Source organism: Zootoca vivipara, chromosome Z1 (genome assembly GCF_965207765.1).
Source record: "Zootoca vivipara chromosome Z1, rZooViv2.hap1.1, whole genome shotgun sequence".
NCBI classification, from domain to species: Eukaryota; Metazoa; Chordata; class Lepidosauria; order Squamata; family Lacertidae; genus Zootoca; species Zootoca vivipara.
In genome coordinates this window covers 57,888,233-57,910,330 of record NC_142583.1, presented here as the reverse complement: position 1 = coordinate 57,910,330, position 22,098 = coordinate 57,888,233, and the positions used below count along the sequence as shown (strand labels likewise).

Below are 22,098 nucleotides of genomic sequence, written 5' to 3'. Positions count from 1 at the left end.
GCTTCTCCTTCAATTTTTAGCTTTTGGAAACCCACAGAGTCTGAACCACATAAACAATAGCAATTGGGCTTTGTAGAGGTTCAGACATAGCTCTTGTTAATGGTGTTGTGGCTAATTTTCCCTCGGCATTTGACAGATAAAGAGTTCACAGTTTAGACATGACCTTTTTGCCTCTTTGTAAAGCACAGCACATAATGTGTGACTCCAGCTGCTAAATCTTTGTTGTGGTTCTGTGTCCCCCCCACCCCTCCCCTCTCCATCTTCCAGAGCATCAATTGGGCTCCTCAAAATGTGGTTCTTCGCTTGCAAATAAAGAGGTCATCCATTTTCAATATTAATACAATATTGCTGCTTGGTTAAAGGAAGCTACAATTTTCCAAGCAGTTAACTTGCATTAGAGAGTAAGGTGTGATCCAGAATCATTAAAATAGATGGAAGATTGCCACCAACTTGCAGTGTTCTGTGTGGACCACATTACCACATTATCCCTTCTAATTAGCTGATTATGATTCAGTAATTGCTGCTCTACAATTTGATTTATGCAATATAAAGAATCATTGATTTTGATGATCACATTTGGGGTTCTTGGTTTCAATGGATTCTGTATTCTGTAAGCTTTGGCTTCTTCATACAGTCAGAGGTACTGAAGCTCACTGTTTCTAAAACTGCCAAACTCAGTCCTGGGGTATGGTTGCCACCCACCCCTATAATAATGTGATCGTCCTTTTTTTTTTTTAAGGAAAAGTGCACCGTGTCCTGTTTGGACTTCAAATGGGACACTTTTTTCACGTATATATGCTTTTCTCCTCCCTTGCATGTGAGAAATTATTGGAAACGTTTTCTATCACTGCAAGCTATTACAAATTCCCATCGTGTATCTCTGTTCTCCCATGAATGAAGCTGCTTGAGGAAATGGCCAATGCAAATTACATCGTCTTTAAATTCTATACGAGCCCAGCAAAATTAGTAAAAGTAATGTTGGTCACAATAACCATTTGAGCCCAAAATAAACACATGCAGATCCAAATATTGTCAGGAACCATAATAAATGCCACAGCATTCTTTTTATATAGAAAATTGGAATCCATCAAGATATTTCTTTCTTTTTTGGGGGGGGGCAACTCTTTCCATTACTCAAACCTCTGACAATTTTCCCATTAGTCAGTAAAGACACTTCAAGAATATGCGAACAGGTCGGTAATATGAAATAATGGCAGTGCTAGAAAAAATATCAATTTCCATTTGTAATCTATGTAAATTATTAAAGTAAGGCTGATAGCAACAATACAAGCTAAAGAAAAATGATGCTGCAGTATTGCATTGGGCTGCGTCCCGCCCCCCCCCACGCCCGCCCCGACCTTCCCAGTCACATTTGTTTAGGTTACTGACAAAAAGCAAGTTTTCATGTGCCCTGTGGAAAGGGGAATCGCAGAAGCTGTATTCCTAGTGCCTCATGCATCATCCATGCCTCTGACGGCTACATTCTGATTTCAGACTCCTTATTGTCAGTGATGGAGAATGGTGATTTATGAAGCGGAAAAGCCAAGACTTGATTTTTCTGCTAGCCGATTAGGCTTTGGCTAAGAAAAATTGTGTTTTGGGTTGTAGATGTGGCAAATTTGATATGGAAGACACTGATAGAGAATAAATACACAATGCAGTCATTTTGTTTTTGCAGTTTCTATCTTGAGCATGTTTATTTTTCTAAGAGATGGTGAGAGGTTTAGGGAAGGTTAGGGAGAAAATGAGCTGAGGAAGGCAAAAATTCTAACCTTGTGTTTATGTTCAGTGTCTTATCAAAGTCTGTACTGTGCGATCCTTTCTATACTGCACTGAAGACATTTAAAGATGAGACAGATCTGATTCAAAAGCATGTATTACAAACCTCTGGAAACCATCTCTCTTCAAAACACAGAAGTGACTGCAAGTTTAGATCCACTGGCATGTCTAAGCTCCCTACATGTGGAAAGCTAGTGCATCAGGGAGAAGGGCTCTAGCCTAGTCTTGTCTGTGGTGTACTAGTTTTCTATATGTGTGGGGAAGCATTTGAGCATGTGATACCACCATCAGCATTCTCAAATGATACAGTCAGTTAAAGCTTTAACAGCTGGCTCTCCCATGTTTGATATAACAGAATGAGTCCTCGGAGGTCTGCACGGACAGGTTTAAGCCTAGGGTTCGGAGTGGAATGGGTTCGACTGAATTCAGGTTTCAAAGTGGTCTTGCCTGAGCCACACTGATCAGGCCCAGGTGCAGACTGGAATGCAAGACTACCTTGGGACCCACAGTCCAAGATTCCATGAAGATGTGGTTTGATGGCACTGCCTTTCTTTTCCTTTCTAGTTTTTTAATGAAGACAGTTCCAGCTGCCTGAAGGAATGGCTAATATGAAGGCATTGTTTCGAAGTGACCAAGCTACTGTTTGCATTGAGAAGAAAGATCTACCAGAAAATGTCACTCCCTAATTCTGCCAAATTTGACTTTCCATTTAGAAACATTTGCATTGCCCAGAGTAAAGATTGTGAGGCTGTGTCCCAAACCGTGCTTAACTGGGAATAAACCCCACTGAATTCCATAGGAATGACTTCTGAGCAGATATGGTTAGGATTTGCAAAGTGCTTTGCTTTCCTCTAGCAACCTTGGCCTTTGTAAAACCTGGCATAATCTGAGCTGCTACTTTTACAAATGAATTAATAGTAGGTTTTTAATTTTGCTAAATATGACTAATAATACCTTACTCTTTAAAAAGTTCATGCATACATAAAGGGAGGAGCAACAATATTGTGAACTGTGTGGCTAAATTTTGCCATTTTAAACTTTTTCACATTTGCAATTATTGCAAACCTATATTTTGCAGAAATTAATACATGGCTATGTCTGAATTTTATGCTCATCCTTTTTTGTGCACCCAGGGAGGAGTGAATGGCTTAACAGGAGAACTGGAATTTGCAGAAAATGGTGGGAATCCTAATGTCCTTTTTGAAATCTTGGGTACCAACTATGGAGAAGAACTTAGCAGAGGCATCCGCAAGGTGAGAATAGATTTCCTAATTCTTACTTGTCTGTGTGGTTTCTTTTTGTGTTGAAAAGGTTTAATATTCCTTAAAGAAGAATATGTAACCTACTATTAATTCAATTTAGCACTAAGGAGATTGTTCTGTCAGCACTTCTGCTTTCCATAAAGAATGATTCCCACCCTGTACAGTTCTGGAGGGTTCTCTTGACTTAACCCATTCAAGCAGATTCGTTGATGGCACTGGGGCAGGGGGAGGAAAAGAGGGGGAGAAGACCCACTGTATTAGTGGGACTTATTGCACTGACACCTGCTAGTGCAAAAACTTTGTTGAATCCAGCCCCCTCCCCCTGCCATGTAAGTGATAATGCTGTTTTATTGTACGGATGGAGATACAGATATATATTACATTCTGATTTTTAAATAGCATTTTGGAGTTATTTGACTAAAGCTGAAGTGGGGAACCTGTGGCTCTTTAGATGCAATTCTTGCCACCCCTGGCCATTGGCCATGCTGGCTGGGATGGGTGGGTTGTAATCCCAGAATATCTGGGGATCTACAAAAGGGTCTGATTTGATGTTAGGCACTTAGCTTCACTGAAAGTAAAATGTTGTGGTGAATTCAAAGGTGCCCACTTAAGCAAAACATCCAAGGGATTTCAAGGGGATCAAAAAGGGTGTCAGTAGGCTTTCCAAAATGTGGGCATCTCCACACATTCCTAGGTCAGCTTCCCCTGTGGAAGGTTGCTGTTCTATAACAGCATTTTCAGTCCAGTCTGTCCAGCATTGAAATACATGCAGCAATATCTTGGTGGTTTGCTAGTGATGAGATGCTTATATTTTTAGAAGTTGACAGTCACAGAAAATCCTCTCAAAATTATGTATTCTAGTATGATAGCCTCCCATTTTCTTATGAATAAATGATAGCATTTCTAGAAATGACTCTAATAGAATGGAAGTTAGAGGAATGATTTCACAGGAGCCCGAAATTTAGGCTTACCCCTGCCCAAACACACACATTGCTTCAATCCTGAAAGGAACAACTTAGCTTTACATTTTTCCCAAGTTTTTCTTTTACACTACAAAGGACAAACAGAATGTACCTTAAGGTTAGTTAAGATGGTATGAAAGATTATAGAGGGGAAACTCCTGTTGAGATGATATTAGTGTTTTCATCTTTAGCAGCTATTTTTCCAGAGTGATCTGAGGTAGTGCAGAATGTCTAGACACACATTATCTCCTAGGTCAAAGAAAGACTGATTACATGTTCTTTCTTGGAGCCATCCCTATCCAGCAAGCCAAAGCTAATACGTAATAGCCAAGCTGAAAAATTATTATTAAAAGCAGTGGGATTTCTTTGCATGATGTGCAACAGTATCGTTTCTCATTCAAGTGTGCTCACACTACATGTTTTATTTTTGGAATACATAGAAATGGGAATGTGGCCTGGGGTGATGGCAAAGTCAATAGAACTCTGCTGTACATCATTAATCTATTTTCATGCCATGGCAGGGGGAAAATAGAAAAAAACGAGGGGGAAAGTGCTGAAAGAGAAATGTCGACCCGCAGCCTTGAAATACTACTTCTTGTTGTTTCTCTGCAGGTCCAACTGCTGACTTTTAAAATTAATTTTGGTCACATCGCATTTTGTGGCATCTTTTTTTGTTTTTAGCCCTTTTTAAAAATGAAAACAAAATGTAGATAAAGCTCTGGCTCAGAGGTCTTCGTGCACTGCCTTCTCTTAACAAACAAATCTGGAAAAGTCAGGTTGCTATAGTTGTTTGTTGTATTTTAAATGTCACCAATTGAAAATAAGAGGACTCTTTGGCATGTTATCTAGAAGCAGTGAAAGAAGTGGCATAAGTGATTCATACTTTCTTTTCCTTACATTTTGGGTTTATTTGCATGTCATAGTTCAGTGGTAAAATAACTGCTTTGCAGGTAGGGCTGGGACAGGGGCGTAGGAAGATAGGGGCGGTGGGGGTGGCACGCTCCGAGTGACGCAATCCCAGGGGCACCATCACCGCTGCCCGCCCCGCCCCAAAATGTGTGCCTTGTCACTGCACACGGCGTGCCCCGCCTCCAGAACGCGCGCCACGTCACTGGGGGCAGCGTGCCTGCTCTCCGCCCCTGGTGGCGGAGCATGAAGCTCCACCGCTGGGCTGAGAGAAACCCTTGTGAAATCCCAGAAAGCTGCTGCCAGTCAGTGTAGTCATTACTGAACTCAGTGGTGTGATCTTCCTATGTTCCAGCATTCCAGTTTGAGAGCTGTGCACTTTCCTAATACAGTGGTGCCTCGCTAGACGAATGCCTGGCTAGACGAATTTTTCGCTAGACGAATGGGTTTTGCGATCGGAGGTTGCCTCGCAAGACGAATTCGTTTTGTGAAAAATTCGTCTAGCGAATCACGGTTTCCCATAGGAATGCATTGAAATTCTATTAATGCGTTCCTATGGGCAAAAAAATAATAATAATTCAATGCATTCCTATGAAATTCGCAAGACAATTTTTTCGCAAAACGAATTGACTCACAGAAGGAATTAACTTCGTCTAGTGAGGCACCACTGTATAAGGACATAGAAGCATGGGAAGAGGAAGTATGAATCCCTGCATACTTCATACATGAAGTTTCTGCAGAACTTCCAAAGCAGCCCTTGCAAATAGGGGTGGGGGTGTATGTGTTATCTTTCAAGAGTGTGGGTATAAGGCTAATAGCATTTGTTCCCTTTATGAGTTTATGATATGATATGATAAATTAGGACCTTCCTAGAAATTGGCATGCAAATAATAAATTATAGTTGAAGATCAATTTAAATTAAAGTTGTTTGAGTTTCAACAAACTCACAATTTCCTATGATTTATGCAGCCATTTAGAAACAATGCAGAAGTTATGAGACTTCTCATTTTTAATGAAACCGCATCAATACACAATTATCATTTGGAATAATAATAATAATAATAATAATAATAATAATAATAATAATAATAATTTTTATTAGTTATACACTGCCCATCTGGCTGGGTTTCCCCAGCCACTCTGGGCAGCTCCCAACAGAGGACTAAAAACAGAATAAAACTTCAAACATTAAAAACTTCCTTAAACTATGAATTCTTTAGCATCATTAGATATTAATGGTCCCAGATAAACTTCTATGTTTTCTAAGATATCAGATATAATATATCCAATGTTGTGAATTATTTAACAGTCATATCATAGCTGGAATCTCACCACTGCTGTAACCTCTCCAACATCCGCCTCTACCAATTATTTCAGTCTTATGTGGGAGTTGAAGAGGTCAAATAACACTGCAACAGGTTCTTGAAGAGAGCAAGTTCTTCCATTAGAGGAAAGGATGTTGTTTTTTTCCCTTTAGAGGAAAGGATGAAAGAACCCACTCACAAATAGAAAGCTGGGACTTTCTGAAATACTCATAACAATATCCTTTTCCCATAATACCACATTTTTCAACATTCCTTTGGATGTAATTGTCATCACATGTTTATTACTGTCACTTGATACTAGTTTATTAATTTATTTAATTTATTACTTGAAACGGAAGTCAATGAGTGATGAGCAAGCACCTGCAAATTGGCCTCCACATGCCTGGAAAAAATGTGCCTTATGTTTCAAAGCTCAAATTCATATTGGACAACATTGTTTAGTCAATGCTTTGAGGTTCTTAATCACAATTGTCGGTTTTCATATTTTAGAAGCAGTGTACAGTATACTCCATTGCTTAAAGACTGATATATAGTATCATGGGGATAAGGAAAGATTTTTGGACATAATAATAAAATACACCAGTACACAAATTCATATGTTGTTGTTGTTGTTTAGTCGTTTAGTCGTGTCCGACTCTTCGTGACCCCATGGACCAGAGCACGCCAGGCACTCCTGTCTTCCACTGCCTCCCGCAGTTTGGTCAAACTCATGTTCGTAGCTTCGAGAACACTGTCCAACCATCTCATCCTCTGTCGTCCCCTTCTCCTAGTGCCCTCCATCTTTCCCAACATCAAGGTCTTTTCCAAGGATTCTTCTCTTCTCATGAGGTGGCCAAAGTATTGGAGCCTCAGCTTCACGATCTGACCTTCCAGTGAGCACTCAGGGCTGATTTCCTTAAGAATGGATAGGTTTGATCTTCTTGCATTCCATGGGACTCTCAAGAGTCTCCTCCAGCACCATAATTCAAAAGCATCAATTTTTCGGCGATCAGCCTTCTTTATGGTCCAGCTCTCACTTCCATACATCACTACTGGGAAAACCATAGCTTTAACTATACGGACCTTTGTAGGCAAGGTGATGTCTCTGCTTTTTAAGATGCTGTCTAGGTTTGTCATTGCTTTTCTCCCAAGAAGCAGGCGTCTTTTAATTTCGTGACTGCTGTCACCATCTGCAGTCATCAAGGAGCCCAAGAAAGTAAAATCTCTCACTGCCTCCATTTCCTCCCCTTCTATTTGCCAGGAGGTGATGGGACCAGTGGCCATGATCTTGGTTTTTTTGATGTTGAGCTTCAGACCATATTTTGCACTCTCCTCTTTCACCCTCATTAAAAGGTTCTTTAATTCCTCCTCACTTTCTGCCATCAAGGTTGTGTCATCTGCATATCTGAGGTTGTTGATATTTCTTCCGGCAATCTTAATTCCGGTTTGGGATTCATCTAGTCCAGCCATTCGTATGATGAATTCTGCATATAAGTTAAATAAGCAGGGAGACAATATACAACCTTGTCGTACTCCTTTCCCAATTCTGAACCAATCAGTTGTTCCATATCCAGTTCTAACTGTAGCTTCTTGTCCCACATAGAGATTTCTCAGGAGACAGATGAGGTGATCAGGCACTCCCATTTCTTTAAGAACTTGCCATAGTTTGCTGTGGTCAACACAGTCAAAGGCTTTTGCATAGTCAATGAAGCAGAAGTAGACGTTTTTCTGGAACTCTCTAGCTTTCTCCATAATCCAGCGCATGTTTGCTATTTGGTCTCTGGTTCCTCTGCCCCTTCGAAATCCAGCTTGCACTTCTGGGAGTTCTTGGTCCACATACTGCCTAAGCCTGCCTGGTAGAATTTTAAGCATAACCTTGCTAGCGTGTGAAATGAGCGCAATTGTGCGGTAGTTGGAGCATTCTTTGGCACTGCCCTTCTTTGGAATTGGGATGTAGACTGATCTTCTCCAATCCTCTGGCCATTGCTGAGTTTTCCAAACTTGCTGGCATATTGGGTGTAGCACCTTAACAGCATCATCTTTTAAAATTTTAAATAGTTCAGCTGGAATATCATCACTTCCACTGGCCTTGTTATTAGCAATGCTTTCTAAGGCCCATTTGACTTCACTCTCCAAGATGTCTGGCTCAAGGTCAGCAACCACACTAAATTCATATAGCTGCACACTAAACCCAGACAGACATTTTACAAGAAATATAGGTATATATAAATTAAGAATATGTGCTTTTATATGTTAGAAACCACACTTATGATTTTGTACCTATACTTCTGAGAATATATCTATCACTTTTAAAAAAGACTTTTTATGTATTTATTTACATTTTTGTGTGATATCTGTTCTGTAGTCTTGTTCATCAACCAGTGGATTAGATCACTATCATTTTTACTTTATATAATGTGGAGTTTGTGCTGAAAAATAGTATCTTTCCCAAGGCAGAGTCCTTACCTAAGATGCGGTCAGTCACAGTGGCGTTTGTGCCATGTTTGAGGGACATCTGAGTTTAATCCCACATTGTGGCTCTTACAGGACTGGTGTGTATCATTTTCTGCAGCTGTCATGACAAAAGTCAGCAAAATGACCATATCATATCCCATACGCTCTGACATTCTTTTCCCCCCACTAATCAATGATGCAGAGTGGCATGTATTTCCACATTGCGTTGTCTTCCTGTAACAGGCAGAGTCATTAACTCTCATCTCATTGTGCATATCCTGTACCCACATTCCACATAAGTGGCTGAAGACAGAATCAGACCTTCTAGTGCCACACATGAGATATAGTTCTCCCTAAGGATAAGCATTAAAAAGCATTAGTTTAGGGGTAGAGTACACAACCATTCCATTTGTCTTATTGTTTTTGTTATCAAATATCAACCATTTTTCTTGAGAGCCAATTCCCACATCCACTTGGTGTAGGTGTATGGGGAAATGGCCATGTATTGGCTTCCGGGGGGGGGGGGATTTTGATGTGGAAAACAAAATCGTGAGACTTCTCAAACACATGCTGAGATTGCAAACTAGTGCCAAATGAAGGCATGATCATGTTCGCATCCTATTGTTCCCAAGGCACTCAGTGTGTCGTGCAGGAGCTGTGAAACACATCATCCTCTACTATCATTCTAACCAGGCTTCCCACAGGTAGCAGATGGTTCCTACACAATAGACTGCCTATGGCAGGTACTTGGAATGCAAGGAGCTCATCATTGCCAGTTCATGGCTCAGCCCATGCCAAATGGCTTTTGCATGTTTCAACATGAGCTGCAGGGGGATTCTGACTCGCCTTTTCGATATATAATGGTGAGAGTTTATGCAGTAACAAATGCTTGAATGGAGAATGCCATGGTGTTTTGACATCTGTTTGGTTGGCATTTGACATTTGGTTGGTATGTATTTTTTGACATTTACTTTTTGGAGTGGTGTGCTCCCCCCACCCACCCAGTTCCGTACTACTGAAATACAAACTATTATGCCTCTAAATAACAAGACTAACAAGACCCACAAACAAAGGAACAACGGCAACAAAGCAGGTGACCCTCAGGAGTAACCCTTTTGTATGCTAGCGGTGCTGCAGAAAATAAAACAAGGGGAAAGGGAGATAAAATAAATGTACCGGGAGAGGAGGGGGAGAAACCATTCATGTTTCTTTCAGCATTCCTACTCTTGTAAACTAGATGCTGCAGGGATGTGTCCAAGCTGTAGTCTCCCATTACTGTGTGTGTATGTGTGATTTGCTAGGAAAACACTAATCACTTTCAGTGGGAAACTGGGGGAGGGTTTTGCCCTAACTTCAATAATATCCTCAAATACAACAATTTACCTTTTCCTGTAGAATGGGGTGGGGTGGCATCCATATGGGAAAAGCAAAAGAATGCATCACTGAGGCAGGGACTAATCATGCTTTTTGCCCTTGGTGACATGAAGAGTCAAGCTTGATTTAATGTGGATAGCCGTACCCTTTCATTTGCCTAGCCCCACCCTAGGTTCTGCTCCATGGTCATGTCAGGGTGTGACAGAATGTAGAGAACTAACTTCTTATACTGTTGTGCATCATTATGTAAAACACATCATTTCTTAAGCACTCTTTGGAATAGAGTGCATTATTGCTTATCATATGAATTATTGCAATAATGGTGTGAATGGACTTGGAAGCCATGAGGTTCAGTGGGGATTTTAATCTAGATTTCCCACATGAGATGTAGGAAGGGAAAGAGCTCAAGGGTGCAAAAATTGGCTACTATCATGCTTCCGGGGGGGGGGGGGAGGTGTCTCCGTAAGACATGGTTCAGTGCTCTGTGTAAGAACTACTGAGTATTTGACAAGTTAATGACAAAATACATCTTTTTGCTCAAGTCTTTGGGAGTGGATGATAAAAACCATATGATTGTGTGTCTCTTCCTCCCTTCCCCCAATGTCACTGCTTCTCAGTAACAGGGTTTTTAAAATTTATGAGTTTTAATTGTGTTTTAAAGTGAACAGCAATAACTGAATACCAAAACAAGGCAATAAAAATCCAAAATCCAATGTGTCTCAAAATCCTACTATAGTATAAAATCAGCAGCAGAAGATAAAATGAATACAGCAAAGTTCACCACAGCACCAGAGATTCACAGACATTGAAACTCCAAAACGTACCAAGAAATGTCCAAGGTCAAGCAACAGAGATAATCTTAGGGTTCATGGCAATTTCAGGGAATACTGCAAGAATGTCCTTGTACCTACTTAAGGACATACACTTCAGGGTCTGAGAACCATGGACCTATTATTGCCACTCTTGCTTGGCCTTGCTTGCCAATCCTTAAAAGTCATGTTCTGTCATTGTTCTTTGTGTAAAGACTTTTGGATCGGGGATTACGTTGTTGAATGAACTAAAGTGGCTTTGAGATTATTACGCTCCTTGCTGATTGAGGGCACTTCATTAAGCCCTGTTAAAGTGCTTTAGTGCTGTAATTGATTGGTAGTCAATTCTCCTACTGTACAAATGGAAGTGAGTTATATATAAAAAAAGCTTTTAGGAACAAGCAGTAAACACTCATGAAGAAAGGGGAAAGTGGTACTCTTGACTCTTTCAACAGAATCAAAGTGTTGGTGATTAAACAAGGGAAATATTGTCACTATTTTTGGAGACATATGGCACTTAGCAGGTGCCACATTGGCTGGTCTTTGATCACAGTAACCTCATTGCTGAAATTGGATACAACAGATTTTATTAACATGTCTTCATATATGTCTTCTATCAGCAAAAGAGTTTTACTTTTGTTAATACAGAAATGCATACTTTTAGATGACATCTGTATATATGAAATTATGAGTCTGTCTCGTATAAATTCAGATTTTTTATTATTATTATTATTATTATTATTATTATTATTATTACAATTTGTTTGCCACACTTCATCTGTAGATCTCAGAGTGCTTCACAACATAAAAATACAAGATAAAAAACACAAAATGCATAATATAAACAAAACCAAGAACACACCAGTGAGTCTCCCATACCCCCACTACCTCTCACAAACACATTTAAAAGGGTACAAGGTGATAATCAGCCAAAGGCTTGGTTGAAGAGGAATGTTTTCCCATGGCATACACTCAGCTGGATTGTGCATTACCTTGCCCTGATTTGGCCCAATCATATGGAAGTGATTGATTGGCACCTACTTTCCTGACCCACCCAGTGTGCCAGTCCCACCTCTGATAGCTCAGAATGGGGTCTTACTGTTCAGTTATGGTCTCTATGTATTTGACCCCCCCCCCAAAAAAAACCATGTTATTTGAACATTTCAGCACAGTGTGGTGACCCATCATTGATATGCAGAAATAATAATCTAGATGAATGAGTTGCACATGTGCTCTCTCAGTCTCCTCCATGCAAGTGAGTTGGATTGTGGGAAGATATCGTTTAATATAGGGCCATGGTTTGGTGTGATGCCTACTGAACTGACTGATGGAGTGTACCGTTTGACTGTTGTCATATCTGCATTTGTTCCAGAGGGGAATGTGGCACAGAACTGGAAATGTTTATTATTGGAGACAGAACAGATACCATCTGCAAATAATAGGAGGATTGCTAAATTTACAATAATCGAGAGCCTGAGAGTTGGTAGTGGAATGTATATTGACTCATTTATGTGGGCACTGATGTTAGCTGGATTTTCATGGCATCTCTTCTTCAGATAAAGAGTGAATGAAGAACACACTTACCCATCTTCCCAGTGGAAAGTAAGACACTCATCTGTCATTGTCAGAGCATGTGTGACAATTTGGTGAGTGATATTGGAATGAAGTCAAATTAAGTGTAAGGAGCCAGCATTTCATTTCTATCACAGTACTTTAAGTCAGTTGATTTTAATCTAGCTGGAAAACTGAGTTTTGGGAATAGAATGACAGTACAGTATGAGATGGGGACATTTCACATGACCTGGGAGTCAAATATGCACTAATACTTTTCTGTCTGTGGTTGGTGATATGTAGACTTCATTTGTGCAGCAATACTCTAGCGTACAACAAACAGACTTAATCATGTCACCAGATATATCATATAAATTAATGTTTAAGACTTCTCTCAAGGAGTGATAGCTGTCCTGGCTGATGCTGGATGAAATACCTGGACTCAAATTTCATTTTCTGCTACAAACTGAAATGTTCTAATTAGTGCAATACATAAGGAAGGCAAAGGTCACTGGTGCAGAAAGCTAAGATGTTGATCCAACAATTGGCAGGCCCTTGGGCTCCCATTATAAAGGTGTGGGGTGGGTATGATTTCAGTGGGGTAAGTGGGATGCATCATTGGCTGAGCAAGTAAGTGGGAACTTCTCATGGTGGGCTGGGTGTGAGTGGTATGTTCACATCAGCGCTGGTGTCTCTGTGTCCTGGGTGATTGAGGAGGTGACATCACCGGCTTGGAGCCAGGCTGGGTAATGGGTGTCTCCTTGATGGGCGGAGGCTTGTTGGCAAGAGCTGGCAGAGGCAAAGGATCCAGTGGTGCAGGAGGTGATTATTGGAGCCTCTCCCTCCAGTAACAGGACTCCCATGAAGCATTTGGCAGCAGTCCTGTGTCTCAGAGACTCATATCTGCTCATATGAGCACACAAACGGCACAGTAAACAAAAGCTTGGCTGTGGAAGTATGTAGCATCACTTTTTTATTGCTTTACATCAAAGCAAAGCAAATCATAATAAAGAAAATGACAACAGTGTGAGGAGCAGCTCACACAAACATCCTGTCTGTCCGGGAGACAGAACAAAAAGCCCCAAAACAAAAGCACATAGTGTGGAAGTTCAGTGTCTAAGCTTCCGTTCTCACACTTCCAGAAGTATGGAATGTAAACAGTGTGGACCACAAGATCCAACAGCAATGGAGAATGAAAAATACTAACAGTGATGCCAGAGCTTGGAGTTGAAACCATGGGTGAGACTGGCATGGGGCATTGGGGTGACATCGCTCTGGTTCCCTCCATGGGATCAGACTCCTCACCCTCAACATCTCTCTTTGATGTTTCTTGGGGCTTTGGTATAGCTCACTGTGACCCACCAGAAGTGTCAGCTGGCACCTTCTGAGCTCCTTAAACCCCTTGTCCTGATCCAACCAGGTCCTCCAGAACTCATGGCTATATATCCAACACCCCCAGAAATCCCAGGACCTTGGTAAGCCATTTTGATTTTCCCATAGTATCCCTGTGTTTCTCCAGGGAATTATGGGAAATTAAAATGGCTGTCTCCTACTGCTTCCATCAGGTACGTCCCCAGTAGGAGGGAGCCCAGCATAGGGCACCTTCGTCAAACATGCCTCTACCCCTGCTTCACTGCAGAGGTTATGGCTGCATTCTTCAGTTTTCTTTCTGAAGAATGGAGAACCAAAGGAGGTAGGAATCCAAAATGGTTGACATGACACCATTTACTGGATAGGGTGGGAATTAAGCCCTCCATTTGTTCAAGTGTTTACCTTTCTAAGATAGATCAACATTTGGGATGAGAAGGTTTGGATGGAGCATGCTCTAAATCTGCGCCATCAGGGTCCTATATCTTGAAGGGAGCCTATAAGTGAATGGCAGGCTTCCTCTGCAGACTTGCAACTTGTGGAGAGCAATGTGGACAGTGATGCTGGGGGTGGAGTTAGCACACTCATCTACTTTCCCCCCTCCCCCGTATGTTGATTTGATCCAGAAGGTGCTTGCCTCATCATGACTTAAGCTTTTGAATGATAGAAAATGCTTTTTCATGCAAGACTAGTAGCTAAATCTAGTTCATCCTGAACCACAGTTCATGACAACTTAAATGTTTTCATTCCTTTTCTGGCTGAGGCATTGGGAGTTGCAGTCCAAAAAAAAGAAAAAAGAAAATTTTAAAGCTAAAAGGAACCATTGGATTTGAACACATCTTTCTTTCACCATGGGGCAATAGATTTTCTCCAGGTATCATTATATTAAATACATTAACCTGTATGCTGACTGAACTATGTCTTTTAGAAGGGCTCCAGCCTTGAACTGAAGGCTGCCAAGTGATGGAAAATCTCCTCATCCTCTTAACAATATTTTCCCCAGGCTTGCTGTGATTAATCCACTTTCAAGAGTCACCCCAGTAAATCTTGCTTCTTCATCTGTGCTCTTTCATCTGCTAACTCCGCTTTTGATAATATATATATATATATATAATCTCTATGGCCCCTTTTCAAATTCTTTTTAGCATGTTTTCCACCTTTGTCCTCCACCACAATCCATTCCTTCTGCTGCCTTGTATTTTCATACTTCCACATATATATCACTGATAGTTAACTCTTGCTGTCATTGCCTTCTCTTTCTTTGAGATGCTCAAGATAAAAGGCATCTCTGCAACTCCCCAGCTTCTGTGATTTCACAAGGCAAATGCTCATACATTTCTGTGCTTTATAAAAGCTGGATTAGGGGGTCAGAAAATGGCAGCCCTTAAGTGGAATGCCCCACCAAATGCCAATCTAGCAGGCCATTTGGAGAAGTTGTCGTTTTGTCTGCAGTTCAGTACCCTCACATCCTGGCCAAAGTGCCCATCCAGGAAATTTAGTTGGCCAGGAATATAGACCCTCGCTTTGGAGGGAAGAAAACTGAAGGCTAAACTAGATGTGATCTTGCATGAGGCATGAACCTCATCATGCATCCTTTACATGCTATCTTTTTGGTGATAAAAACACAGGATAATTTCATGTCCACTCTCCTGAGCCCCATCCTGATAAAGTTGGAATATCAAAGCAGAAATGGAAAGGTGAATTCAGGCATGGATTCAGGATTCAGATAGAAATGACTGCTTGCAAGCTTGCTGGGGAGCACCAGGGTAAGGAGCTTTGTTATACTGAGTTAGATCATTGGTCCATCTAGTTCAATATTACCTACACTGACTGGCAGCAGCGATCCAGGATTTCAGGAAGGAGTTTATCCCAGCCCTACCTGGGGATGCAGAGCATTGAACCAGGGAAAGCAGATGCTCTTATCTTGGAGCTACAACCCTTCCCAATACTACACTTCTGCAGAAAGACAGCCAATTGTAGCTTCTCAGCCCTACCCTCTGAACTACTCTAACCTCCTGTCTGGATTTCAAAGTGGTGGTGGCTGCATGGTAATATGAGGCCTAACTTGTGGTGATAGAACCTCCCCATACAATTAAAATTACTTATGTTCTTCCTAATCAAGCTCCCATTATTTACCCACTCACCCCTCTCTCACTGACAGGATTTTTGTTGGGGAATGACCCCAAGAAAAAGAGTTTCTCATCTGCCCCCCCCACAAGTCCCAAGGATACTCGGGCTCCCCAGTTTCTAATATTTATATTTTAACAATGTGCACTAAACATTTAGCGAAAGGGGTGGGCCCCACAAAATAAAATACCTTAACTGTCAAAGGCCACAGGGAAGAGGTGTGTTTTCAGCACAGGGCAGAAACTGTGCAATGAAGATGTGAAATGCAGCTGTGGGGAGGTACGGTAGTTCCACAATTTAGGATCTGCCACAGAGAAAATCATCCCCCAAGCCACTATTCCCTTCACTTCTTCTGCGGGTGACGCAGAACTACCAGGATAGCACTGTCTGCAGATCTTATCACCCGAGTTTTCTGGAATCTTGCATAGACCTCTGTTAGTTAGACTAACCCCCCTCCCCAAGATCATGCATGGAGACAGGGTGATAAAATACTTATGCAGCCTCAAAAAACAAAACAAAAAACCAGCACATTTCAATACTTGCGTTTATTCAAATCACATTCCTAAGGTATATTAAAAGCAAAGCCATGAAAAAAACGCTTTATGGTGCCATTGATCTTACAGGGCTGAACAGTAGCCTTAAATCTCTGTTGTGTATAGGTACTCCTATTGGGCCATAAATATTTTATATACATACATTTCTCAGTCCTTGAATGCAAGTTGGAAAAGCACACCACACAAACATATGCCCCGGAACAAAATTAGAAACATAATGGAAACATAATGCAGGAGTAAGAACCTTTTGCTGACACTGTATCAGAGGATTTGTGTTTACTTTATTGATGTTTTCATTTTCCCTGATGTAAATTCCTTGGAAGAAATGATTTGCCCCAGTAAGTAGCATATTGGAAAGCAAACAGCCTCTAATGACTAATGGGCTGAATGACAGTCTAGACACTGGCAAGCAGGAGAAATTCAAAATAACCTGTGAGGGTTGAAAAACAACAGCACCTAGTTGCAGAAGCTAAGTTCAGGAGATATACAATGTGCTGCCTTCTCTCCCTCCACTTTTTATTGTACTTTTTATTTATTTTTTGCCGTATAATATTTTATTAATTTTTAACATACAATAATCATATTCAACTCATTATTTTCCACACTTTGTCCATTTGGCTTTTTAAGGCCTTGACTTCCATCAACCCATTCTAATGATTTTCTAACATTTATTTCTAACATCCATACTTCACCCTTCAATCATTGATTTAAATTATTACCGTACAAAAACTTATCACTAAAATCTAAATTACAATGACTTTTCTCTTTTATATCTTACAAAGCTTCTTGCAATCCTACCAACATAGTACATTGAGTGCAACTGTCATTCAACTAGTCTGTAAATGTAGTAGTAATAATAATAATAATAATAATAATAATAATAATAAAATATTATTTATACCCCGCCCATCTGGCTGGGTTTCCTCAGCCACTCTGGGCGGCTTCCAACCGAATATTAAAAACAGTACAGCATCAAACATTTAAAACTTCCCTAAACAGTTGTCTTTTAAATGCAAAATAGTTGTTTATTGCCTTGACATCTTCTGCAAGGGCGTTCCACAGGGCGGGTGCCACTACCAAGAAGGCCCTCTGTTTGGTTCCCTATAACTTCACTTCTCGCAATGAGGGAACCACCAGAAGGCCCTCAGTGCTGGATCTCAGCAGTCCAATCTTTGATGAACTTCTGGTCCTGCTGTACTTGGATTCTTCCCGTCATCTTGTCCAATTCAATGGGTCAGCATACTCCATCAATTTCACTGTCCATTCTTCTTTGGTCAGTAATTCTTCTTGTTTCGATTTTTGTGCAATTGATATTTTTGCTGCAGTTACTGCATATTGGAAAAGTTTTATATCTTGCTTTTTTAATTCCAGTACCTGTATTTTTATTGTACTAATTACATTTTTGTTAATATAGGAAGCTGCCTTATACTGAATCAGATACTTGGTCCTTCTACCCTGACTTGCAGCAGATTTCCAGTGTTTCAGGCAGGGAGTCTATAAATATTCAATAAGGACAATAAAAAATAAGAAAACCTCTAGGAACTTTTAAAAAAAATTCCTCTCCCTTTACACTTGAATTCAGGGTCACCCACTTAAACTGATTGACTGTAAATTCATGACTGAAAGTACTTCTTCACACCATGCATGTGGAACTCACTGCCACAAGAAGTGATGATGGTTGTTGGTTTAGATAGTTTCAAACAAATTTGTGGTTTAACATAGGAAGCAGTCTTATCCTGAGACAACCCATTGATTCATCTAGCTCAGTACTGTCTGCACTGACTGGTAGCTGTTCTCCAGAGTTTCAGATGGGAGTCCTGCTCAGCCCCAACTAGGGATGTCAGGAATTGAACTTGGGACCTTCTGCATGCAAAGCATGTGCTCTTCCAAAATAGGTCCTCGTCCTCCATTAGCAATAAACCATGATGGCTAAATGCAGCTTCTAAGTTCAGAGGCAGTAGTATGCTATTCAACACTAGTTGCTAGAAGCAACAATCAATAGGGAAAGGCTCTTGCTTTTACGATCCTCTTGCAGGTGAGAAACGATATCATGGACTGGCTGGATCTTTGGTATGTTCTACTGCAGCTCTTCTGAAGCTTCTAGCCTCAAAATGATTAAGGAATGGGATAAATTACTTGTGTTTTCAATATGGTGGTACCTCGGGTTACAAACACTTCAGGTTACAGACTCCGCTAACCCAGAAATAGTACCTCGGGTTAAGAACTTTGCTTCAGGGTGAGAACAGAAATTGTGCGGCGGCGGCAGCTGGGGGCCCCATTAGCTAAAGTGGTACCTCAGGTTAAGAACAGTTTCAGGTTAAGAATGGACCTCCAGAACGAATTAAGTTCTTAACCTGTGGTACCACTGTACTGGTGTTATATAACAATGGTTATGCTATGTATTTGGGAAGGGTAATATCTTAAGTAGTAGAGCACATACATTGCATACAGAGAGTTCCAGTTCAATCCTTGGCATCTCCAGTTTATTGTGGGCAATATGCTTGAACTTTACAGAGCTGCAGCAAGTCATTGCAGACAACACTAAGCTAGATGGTCTGACCAGATAAAAGACAACTTCCTATTTTCCTATTTATACTATACAGTACAGCTTTTCCAAAGCGCAGAAAATACTAAAAATAACAGTAGCCCTGGCAACAAATATGGAACCTTACCAGAGGAGCATGGGATTTGCAGTTCCTTCTTCCTCACAACTTGAATAGGAAAACTGGGCTGGCTGGTGGAAGTTATAAACCCAACTGTGACTGGAATTGTGAAGGGATCTGACTTGCAATGGAGCACAGCTTTGAAAACGGGGAGGGGGGAATTAGTATTCCAAACTTCTCTAAGTAGAACTTCACTTCTATCATTCCTTAGATAGTTGGTCTGTCTCTAACAGCAAGGAATATTGGGGCCCCTATATGACTATTGTGATGTGTCAAGATGCTTTTGAGGTAAGGGTAAATATTGACCTAACCAAGTTGCCAATTGATTAGGATAAAGCAGCACACATTTACAGGAATGTAAATTCATTTTTTTATTTTTTATTTTTTATTTTTGGTAGCTCTGCTCTGAAAATGACTTGGGTCGTGCAAAGTCCATTATTCACAAAATAAAACTTTTCTTGCTATGCAATGGAAGTCATAATACTAGTCTCATATTCCTTGATGTCCCATGAGTGACAGACAGAAACAGAAAACGAAGCATAGAGGCATTTTCAAGGCAATCCATTCTATGAGAAATCCCACCAGTCTCTCAAGACTGAACAAAAGTCCTCTGTTCTCCCAGGGATGCTCAAAGCATTTGTATGCATGCACTCTACTTCACACAGTCTGGTGGAGACTTATCGGGCACTGAGCAACATAGAGAGCGGATGCTCAGGTAGGAAGATATTCACCATGTCTATTCTCCAAGTGATGATATAAATGGGGCAGTCAAAACCAAGCAGAGGCCAAGGTTACCTGCAGTCAAGCAAGCAGATCTAAGGATTGCTCACCTAATGCTATGCCTCACAGCACTCAGCATGTTCATTCAGAAATAGATGCATAACCTGAGGAATCAATATATAAACAAATACATAGAATCTCCCTGCAGTTAAGTGTTTCAATAAGCTGCCTCTTCCCTTTATCTGTCATCCTTCCCTCTGAGCCCTTGGATTTGGAGCAGGAATGGGGGGGCACTGGAGGATGAGGGCTAGGAAGGGGGAGGCGGGGGAGACTATGCAGTATAGTCCACTTGAGGAAGCCTTCCTCTGCCTCCAGAAGTGTACAGGTGTGAGACCAGTGGGGTGCCCCTTCTCAGCCTGTGAAGGGCAAGGGGGCACAGAAGAGTTCTGTGGAGGTGGCATGCACAGAGATTTCCCCCAGAGAGAGGCAGAGAGAAGGAAGGAGGCTCACTCCCTTCAGGCCAGGAGTGATTGCAGGAATAGGGCTTCTTGTGAGTAAGATGTCATGAGTAAGATGACTTACTTGTGAGTAAGATGTCATGGCTGGACTACGGGGAGGAGGAGTGATGAGTGTAGCTGGGACTGGGGCATACCTGGGCAAGTTGGGGATGGGGAAGGAGAGGTTGGTGTAGAACAGGGGTAGGCAACCTAAGGCCCACAGATGTGGCCCAATCACCTTCTAAATCCGGACCATGGACAGTCCGAAAATCAGCGTGCTTTTATTTAAAATGCATCTCTGGGTTATTTGTGGAGCACAGGAATTTGTTCACACACACACACACACCCAATATATATAATCCGGCCCACCACATGGTCTGAGGGATGGTGGACCAGCCCACGGCTGAAAAAGGTTGCTGGCCCCTGGTGTAGAAAGTACTCACAGGGTGACGGAGGATGATGAGGGGATATTGGGCAGTGCATAGGAACCAGAGCCAGAGGCGCCTCTGTCTCCACTAACAAAACGGGCTGTGGGGCATAGGGAGAAGTGGGTAGGGCACTCCAAGAGGCTGAGGAAGGCAAGGGCCCACAGCCCAGCTCCCTAGCTGGCCAGGTGAGGCTCGCTAGCTCTGGCAGGTGGTGTGTGATTCCTCAGCAGGAGTAGGCTTGGAGCAGTTGAGGGTCAGATGCCTCATCAAGCCCAGGTGTTGCAATTAGCATGCAGAGTATAAAAGGGCAGCAGAGCTGAGGTGCTGTGTCATCTCAACTACCCACATTGATGGATCTCAGCTTGGGTGTTCCAGGATCTCTGCAGGACTTTGGATATGTGGATTGACCCTGAACTGGGGAGTTGACGTACTGACTTGCTGCCAGGTAGGCCAAGGGTTCAGGACCTAACTGATCCTTCCTCCCCTGCTTAAAAGCTTGGCAGGGAGGTGGGGATATCTGTTGGAGCAACATCACAGCTCCATTGCAGTCTTGGAATTCTCTCTCAGTCTGGATTAATAAAAATAGTAATATAATATAATTTATTTGTACCCCGCCCATCTGACTGGGTTTCCACAGCAACTCTGGGTGACTTCCAGCATATTATAAAAACATACCGGTAGTAAAACATTAAACTAGGGGTCCCCAAACCTACCTGGCTTCGGGCAGCGCAGCGCCGGAAATGGCTTCTGCGCATGCGCAGACGTCATTTCCAGTGCACTTCTGGGTCGGCGCAACACCAGAAATAGCTTGTGTGCGTGCATATGGGAGCGCATTCCCCGCTCTCCGGCCCGCACATGCACACAAGCTATTCCAGGCGCAGCGCTGACCCGGAGATGGGCAACCGCGACGTGGTCCGCCAATAAAAGTAGCCGATGGGGGACGCACAATTGGCTCGCGTGGGCCGCATCCAGCGTCCGGGCCATAGTTTGGGGTCCCCTGCAATAAACCTTAAAAAGCTTCCCAGTACAGGGCTGCCTTCAGATGTTTCCTAAATGTTATATAATTATTCATCTCCTTGACATCTGATGGAAGGGGACGCCACAGGGTGGGTGCCACTACCAAGAAGGCCCTTTGCCTGGTTTTATTGTTGCTATGTATGATTGTAAGAGCACCCAGACTAAGCCGCCCTGAGCCTGGTTTTGACTGGGGAGGGCGGGGTATAAATAAAAAATTATTATTATTATTATTATTATTATTATTATTATTATTATTATTTATTTATTAGCTGCTATGTGGTTAGACTGCTACAATAAAATTTTACTTCTTTATTTACATGGAA

General features: G+C 41.7%; 1 protein-coding gene across 1 annotated transcript in view; it reads left to right on the top strand.

Moving 5' to 3' along the window:
* The window catches only part of GRID2 (glutamate ionotropic receptor delta type subunit 2), a 368,933-nt gene that overhangs the window by 90,135 nt on the left and 256,700 nt on the right, over positions 1-22,098 (top strand). Inside the window, exon 6 of the mRNA XM_088660515.1 lies at positions 2,913-3,032. Within this exon, the coding sequence (XP_088516641.1) occupies positions 2,913-3,032 (120 nt within the window). The remainder of the gene's footprint in view (positions 1-2,912; positions 3,033-22,098) is intronic.